Genomic DNA, 8,085 nt, shown 5'->3' on the forward strand with positions numbered 1-8,085 from the left:
ATATGGATAAATGGCTCAGCAGTTAAGAGCCCTTGTTCATGATCCCAGTTGGGTTCCCAGCACTGATAGAGGCTCACAACCATCCATAACTCCAGTTCCTGGATGATCCAGTGTCTTCTTCTGGCCTCTGCAGGTAACAGGCATGCAAACAGTGCACATGCATACATGAAGGCATATATGTACATATAAAATATAAATATTTTTATAAGTTAATTTAGCTTGGTATGGTGGCACACACCTTTATTTCCAGCACTTCAGAGGCAGAGGCAGGCAGATCTCCGTGAGATCAAGACCAGCCTTGTCTACCTATTGCGCTCTAGGTCAGCTCTCAAGGAATCAAACTCAAGTGCAGCAAGCGCTTCACCCACTGAGCCATCACACCTGCCCTTGACCTTGAACTCTTCATCCTCATGTTTCAACCTCCCAAGTGTTAGGATTACAGATGTTTGTCACCAGGCTCAGCTCCAGAGCTGTGTATTTTAACGATTTCTAAAGCTGGGAGGGGTAGTGCGTGCCTGTAATCCAGGTGGATCTCTGTGAGTTCAAGGCCAGCCTGGTCTACATAGTGAGTTCCAGGGCAGCTGGGGCAACAGGGAGACCCTGTCTCCAAAAAGACCAAAAAAAAAAAAAAATTCTACAGAATGTTCCACTCTGAGCAAAGCTGATCCACATAAAAGCCAGATAGACTTGCTTCCCTCTTCACTATTTCTGCTCCCCCTGAACTACTTCAGCGTCCAGTACTACTTTTGCTCAAATGCTAAGGAGTTCAGCCTTCTCTTCCGTCACTTCCTTCTGGTCAGTTCTGAAAGTGCTGATCAGAACTGTGAGATTATAAGATGAGTCCAGTGCAAAGTAGGGGCTTTCCCTAAAGCTGACTGATGGCCTTCCTCTGTCACCCCTTTTAAGAGCTCATCAACTCCTAAAATTTCAGTAGCTCCTCCAAAGAGCCTATCCAAATGAATAATGCAAGCATTCATTAACTCAGCCTAAATTACACCAGCAGCCTCCTGGCTGACCTCCCTCATTCTAATACATTCTCTGTATATGTTCCCAAACACTTATAGTGCTCAGAGCCAGGTACTGCTCTAGATGTCAAAGTACAGCTGTAGTAATACACAGGGATTGAAGGCACATCCTCTGGAGAGAGGCAACTCTGCCTCTTATTAAACCTCACTACACTACAGCTTCTTCATTTGGAAAATGGGAATAATAAAGGTACATAACTCTCAGGGCTCCAGAAAGAGTTAAATGAGAGTGCTTGCCTAGCATATGTGAGCCTGCGGGCTTGATCTCCAGCAGTGAAGCTAAAGAAGAAAAGGCAGACAGGACAGGGTATGGAAAACACTCAGCACAGTGCCTGCTAGCCCGTGGTGAGCACTCAAGGGGACTGTCGGTGTCCTGCTTTGCTTTCTCTTGCTGTGATAAAATACTAACCAAAGCAGCTTGGGGAGGAAAGGGTTTATTCCATCTTATATCTCCCATGTCACAACCCATCACTGAGGGAGGTCAAGGCAGGAACTCTCAAGGCAGGAACTTAGAGGATAAAGACATTAAAACAAGAACACTTCAGATATGTTATATGCTATTAAGAAAATAAATAGAGCTGGGTGTGGTGGCATGTACCTTTGATCCCAGCACTCCAGAGGCACAGGCAGGAGGATCTCTGTGAGTTCAAGGCCAGCCTGATCTACATAGCAAGTTCCAGACCAGCTGGGAACTAGAGGGAAACCCTGTCTCAAAAAGACCGGGGATGGGGGGAGGATAAATAGAGGCTAGAAAGATGGCTCAGCAGTTAAGAGCACTGATCTCTCTTGCAGAGGACCTGAGTTTGGGAATCCAGCACCCACAAGGCACTAACAATTGTCTGTAACTCCAGTTTGAAAGTATTTGATGCCCTCTTCTGCCCTCCATGGTCACTGCACATATGGAGGCACTTACATACATACTGGCAAAACACACACATAAAAGAAAAATAAATTTTATTTATTATTTTTATGTGTATGAGTGTATTGCCTACATGTATGTGAGTGCACCTGTGTAGTGCAATGCTGCGGAGGTCAGAAGAGGGCTTTGGATTCTCCTGGAACTGGAGTTAAAGATGGTTCATAGCTGCCATGTGGGTGCTGGGAACTGAACCTGGGTCCTCTGCAAGAGCAGTCAGTGCTCTTAACCTCTGAGCCATCTCTCCAGCTATGAAAAATAAAAATTTTAAAGGCCGGGCGTGTATCTCCTTACAGTGGCTTGTAATCCCAGCACTTGGGAAGCATAGGTAGGCAAATGTCTATGTGTTGAGTCCATCCTGGTCTACATAGGGCACTCCAGGCTAGTCAAGGCCTATCTGAAATATATATATATATATATATATATATATATGAATTAAAAAGGGAAATAGGATCCTATGAAGCAGTGTAACTTGGGGGGGTTGTGGTTTGGATGAGAAATGTCCCCAAAAGGCTCATATATTTGAAGTCTTGGTCCCCTGTTGGTGGTACTGTTTGGGGAGGTTATGGAACCCTTAGGTGGTAGACCTTTGCTAAAAGAAGTATACCACCAGGATCGGGCTTTGGGGGGGGAGGGGGTTATAGCTTCTCCTTGCTTCCTTCATATAGTTGAGATGTGATCACTTGGTTACCTGCTCCTGCCCCCACGCTTGCCTTTGCCATGCCTCCCCACCATGATGGACTCTCTATCCCTCTGGAACCATAAGCCAGAATAAACTCGCTCTTCAATCAGTGCTTTTAGCCATGGTGTCTTTTTTTTTTTTTTTTTTTTTTTTTTTTTTTTTGGTTCTTTTTGAGACAAGGTCTCCCTGTAGCCCCAGCAGGCCTGGAACTCACTATGTAGACCAGGCTAGCTCACAGAGATCCACCTGCCTCTACCTCCCAAGTGCTGGGACTAAAGGTGTGTGCTACCACGCCCGGCTTGGCCATGGTGTCTTATCACAGCAACAGAAAGCAAATTAGAACAGAATATAATACAGAACTGGAGGTCAGGGAAAGCCACTGTAAGGATATACATACATGTGAGTTGAAGTGAAAGTCAAGCTAGAAGAGTGTCAGAAATGACTAAGAATTAAGTTCCCAATGTGTGAAAGAACTTGCCATACTGAAGAAACACAAAGCAAGGCCGAGTTGGATGCAGAGTGGAGGAGAGGAGCCTAGGAAGAGTGAAAAACCACAGTTTGGACGTTATTCTAAGATGCACTGGGAAGTGACTGGCAGGTTTCAAGACAGAATATGACTTGATCTGCCTTGTATTTCTTCTAAAATTTCCCTTTGGCTGCAATGTGATGGCAGAAAGGCAGCATTAGAAGGCTGGGGTAGGAGTGCACCCTAGGGAAACCAGCCCAAACTGCCGATGTGCAGATGTGGTGTCTGGAACCTGTTTCCGTGAAATCACACAATCTACTTCGTTTTGCAAGATCCGTCTCTCCAGCACAAAGGAAGCTTAGTTGGTCTATTAGTTGACTTGCCTCTCCTCCTTTCCTTTCCTCCCTCTACCCTCAACCTCCTTCCCTCCCCATATCTCAAGTTCCTGTCTGTCTGATGCCTAACTTCATGAGGACCCACTGTTCCCTTCCATTCCCTCTCCACTCCACAATCTACAAAAGTTTCTTGACTGTATGTAAAGGACACAATCATTGTCCTCCCTCCAGAAGCACTCAGGGGTCATCAGTTTTATAGAACATTAACAGAAACCTAAGGCTTATGACCCTCTCAATGGATGGATGGCATGTTAAGGACACCGTCTCCTTACCCTGGCTCCGTCCAGCCTGTTCTCCCCACTGCAGCCATGGGGATCTTTCAACAGAAAAATCTGATCATGATCTCATCTAACCTCTCTTGAGTCCTCTCTTGTCTCACCTCCCCCTCATTGCTTAAACCCTACCAGTGGCATCTCCTTGTTCCTTGGCTTTTTCATCAGGGGCCACAATGTCTTGCTGTTACAAACCCAGAACATACCTCACCCCACTCCCTTCAGTGGCCCCTGTGGCTCTACCACACTGTCCTTTCAGAATATGCCCCATGACTTTTATACACGCTGTTTCTGCCGCAGGACTTTTGTACATGATATTCTGTCTCCAAGTCCCTTTGATTACCCTTTTTCTTCAGTTGATACTCATTTTTCAGATCTATGTCCAAATTTTTCTCCTTAGAAAAATCTTCTGTGATCTGAGTCATTTACACTCTCATAGGACTGCATGAAACACTTCCAAAGCACCATAATTTATAATTATACATTATCATACATTTAGTTTTTCAAGCCCACACTGACCTCGAACACACAATCCTCCTGTCTCAGCCTAAAACTATTGGGACTAAGTATTTTTGTGTGATTATTTGATTAAAAATGCTTACTTTGGGAGGCTGGGAAGGCAGCTTCAAGGGTAAACTGCTTGCTGCACACATATGAACTAAGTTTAAACCTCCAGCACCCACATAAAAAGTCAGCATGGCAGTGTATAGCTGTAACCCCGGGGCTTTTGTGTGGTGTGTGTGTGTGTGTGTGTGTGTGTGTGTAGACAAGCAGATCCTGGCAGGCGGATCCCAGCAGCCCACTGACTAACCAGTCTAGCTGAAATGGCAAGTGTCAAGTTCAGTGAGAGAACTCATCTCATAAATAAAGTGGAGAGTGATAAAGGATATCAAAGGGTACCGATGTCAACCTCTAGCATCCACGTGAACAAGAACAGATGAACACACACAAACACATGTGCACACTCAACACACATATGCACAATGCTTACTTTAGGCAGGGGATATAACTCAGTGGTAGAGTGGTTGCCTAGCATGCATGAGGTGTTCATCTCTAGCACCACCAGGAACAAAACAAGCTAGTTCTCCCTTCCCACTAGATGGTAAGCTTCAAGAGGGCAAAGGCATTGCCTATTTTCGCTCACCACTGTATCCCAGAAATTATTATATAGCAGTCCACAAGAGTATATTGGATTTTCCAAAATCTTACATCTATTTCTTTTTGTGACAGGCAAGCAAAGTGCTATTCCCCAAAAGGAGCAAGTGTCTGATACCCATTCTGCTATAAATTCGGGTTGTTTTCCCTGTCTCCTCCCAGAACCCATCCCTGACGTCAACATGCCATTTGCTTCCAAGCCCTGTCATCCTGCCTGTGGCGGTACTTGTCTGGGTTCCCTTGCCTCCTTCAAGACCTTTCCAGGGCAAGTAACCTCACCATCTAGCTGGACAAGAAAGTGGGAGAGAGAATTCAATAAGCTACCACTCACTCCCTGGGTACCACACAATAAACACGGTTTCACAAGTCCTAAAAACAGTGCTATGAAGTAAGCCATGCACACCACATTTCCATTCTAATAGATGGAGAAACTGAGGTTCGAGAAGGCGAGTAGCTCGCACAAGGTCACAAAGCCAATACGGAGCACATGTGGGATTTGAGCCCACAGACTTAACACCTAGCCCAAGGTTTCCTCACTTTAACGCCCCAGCAGTTCTGGTATCAATTACTTAAGCCTGGTTTTATCGCTCCCTTAAATCACCTGTTCCTAATCCCTCATGGCTTCCCTGGCCCGTATACTTCCTACCCAGAACTTGTCAACTGTGTGCTGTAGGGCGGGGAAACACAAAGCCGGCCACATCATCAGGGACGGTGCCCAGCCTCCAGTCCAACGGTTCCTCTAAGCCACCGAGGAACCAGAAACAACACAAAGACCAGAGCCAGGTCCCCGGCTACCGTTCTCGCCCACCTTCCGGCGGGACGACGCAAGGCCAGAAGCCGGCCTCGGCGGCCAGGGGAGCCCGGAGGACCTAGGTCGCCGCCGAGCTGCAGGCGATGCAGGGGATGCGGCAGTGGCGGTCCCCGGGTTCGGCCCAAGGTCATCCTTCCTGGTCCGGAGGATGCCCGGCCGCCCGGAGCGCCCCCTGGCGTCCCGCGCTGGCCTCCGGGGCCCTGGGGTGTCCACAGGCCTGGGAGTCCCTCTAGGGCAGGAGCTCCGCGGCGGGCAGAGGACCGAGGCAGAGCCGGGGAGGGGCGGGAGGCGGGGCCCACCTGGTAGCTGAGGACGCCGTCCGCCTCGTTGCTCCCGGCGGGCATGGCCGGGCCGAGCCTGGTCTCGCCGGTGGGTTCCAGGTTGAGCTTCAGCAGCCCGCACCCTCCGGTCCTGTGTGGGCGAATCGCACGCGCTGCGACCCCTACCCTGGAGCCAACAGTCAACCATCCACCGCCGCCTCTAAAGCCACCCGCCCGCGAGGCGCCGGGCGCAGCCAATCAATGAGTGGCCGGAGCAGCCAATCAGGGCGCGGAGCACCGGAGGACGCTGTCCGGCGGTACCCGGGGCTACCAGGAGGAGGGGGAGGAGGGAGCGGCGGAGTCTTCCGCTCCTGGGCCCGGTTGCCATGGAAACCGCCTCCCTCCCCTCAGGGGCCTCCCGGCTCTGAGGTCCTTCCAACTAGGAATTGAAAATCCGGCCTTTATTCGTGCCTGCACCTGACTCCTGGAAACTGAGTTTGCCTATTCTGGTTTTAGTCCTCGGACTAAATTATGAGGACATCTCCCTCAGGATCAGACGAGGATTGCAGGAGGAAGTGATGATTAGAGAGGGTCTTCTAAAGTGACTTGTTAATCCTTGAGCTAGTGGCCAGCGTTAAAGAGCAGCAGGCAGGCAGCTGTCGGACCCCCACCACAGGCTGTCTACAAGACTTAGGTCTCCCTGCGTCCAGGAGTTGAGCTGAGGTTGATTTTTGAAGTAGTTCCACAAGTAGGAATTTCCACTTTTCCAAGAAATGATCTCAGGCAAATTATTGCTTAACAACAGAACAGATCTGAAGCAAGGTTAGAGAATGATGTGGAATGTATTTAATTTTATTTGGGTTTTAAAGGAAAGAGAGACCGGCTAAGACCCAAGCAAGCCTCTGTTGCTTAAGAGGAGGAAAGGGGCCTTTTTACATGCACTATCACATGAGACTGGAGGTGAGTTCACATAATTAGGGGGAAAGGGATCTTTGCGAATAATTCTCAGCCTCTGGCAAATCTACAGTAGTCCAGTACGTGTTAAAGTTCAACCCTTTTGGTGGTGCGGGTCTTATAATCCTAACATTCAGGAGGCTGAAGCAGTACAATAGGAAGTTGAAGGCTGGGCTGCATAGTGAGACCCCATGTCAAGAAGCAGGGGGCCATGAGGGGAGAGGAGGAGGTGGAGAAGGAGGAAGAAGAGGAGGAGGAAGAGGAAGAGGAGGAGGGAGGTTTCAACCTTTGCATATCATCCATCCTCCTCAAAATTGGAAGCAAGATGTGGCTTGTATTTCTGGGGCTAGGAAGATGGCTCAGTCAGCAAAGTAGTTGTTAGCAAGCACGGGGACCTGAGTTCAATCACCAGGACCAATCTAGTGGTGAAAACCTGTAACTCCAATGCTGGGGAGGTAGAGACGGGAAGGTTCCTGGGCTTGCTGGCCAACCAATTTAGACAAATCCACAAGCTCCAGGTTCAGTGAGAGACTGTCCGAAAAATAAGATGGAAAGCTACTGAGGAAGACATTGCTCTCTGGCCTCCATGCACATCCTCATACATGAACATGCATACACACAGCACATACACAAACACACACAGACAAGACTTACACACATAAAGAACTTTATTTCCCATCTTCTGTATAAGCCCCTTGACCAATTTCTGAGCCTACTAGCAATGATTCTTTTTCTTATGCCATTACACTCCACACAGCCTCAAAGAATGCTGGGTATATAGAAAATAGCAAATATATGCACCTTTATTTCAATCTATTACAAATGGATTGAGGCAGGTTGGAGAGATGACTCAGCAGTTAGGAGCCCTGTCTACTCTTACAGAGGACCCAGGTTCGGTTCCCAGCACCCACATGGTGGCTAACAACCATCCATAACTCTAGTTCCAGGGGCTCTAACACTCTCTTCTAACCTCTGTGGGCACTGCACACCACGCAAATGGCGCACTTAAATTCATGCAGGCAAAACATTCATACACATAATATATAAAAAAAATAAATCTTGAAGCCACGGCAGATTTGAAGACAAACCTGAGGTCAGTTAGACTGGCCCATTCAAGGGTTGTGGAGGCCAAAGGGGAGAAATTCCCAC

At 48.1% G+C, this 8,085-nt stretch overlaps 1 protein-coding gene across 1 annotated transcript in view; it reads right to left on the reverse strand.

The window, feature by feature from the left end:
• Positions 1–6,228, reverse strand: part of Slc4a8 (solute carrier family 4 member 8) — an 88,130-nt gene extending 81,902 nt beyond the window's left edge. The window contains exon 1 of the mRNA XM_008840004.3: positions 6,022–6,228. Coding sequence (XP_008838226.1) covers positions 6,022–6,066 — 45 coding nt within the window. The 5' untranslated portion in view covers positions 6,067–6,228. The remainder of the gene's footprint in view (positions 1–6,021) is intronic.
• Between the last annotated feature and the right edge of the window lie 1,857 nt (positions 6,229–8,085).

This window comes from Nannospalax galili, unplaced genomic scaffold (genome assembly GCF_000622305.1).
Source record: "Nannospalax galili isolate Female #2095 unplaced genomic scaffold, S.galili_v1.0 scaffold979, whole genome shotgun sequence".
NCBI classification, from domain to species: domain Eukaryota; kingdom Metazoa; phylum Chordata; class Mammalia; order Rodentia; family Spalacidae; genus Nannospalax; species Nannospalax galili.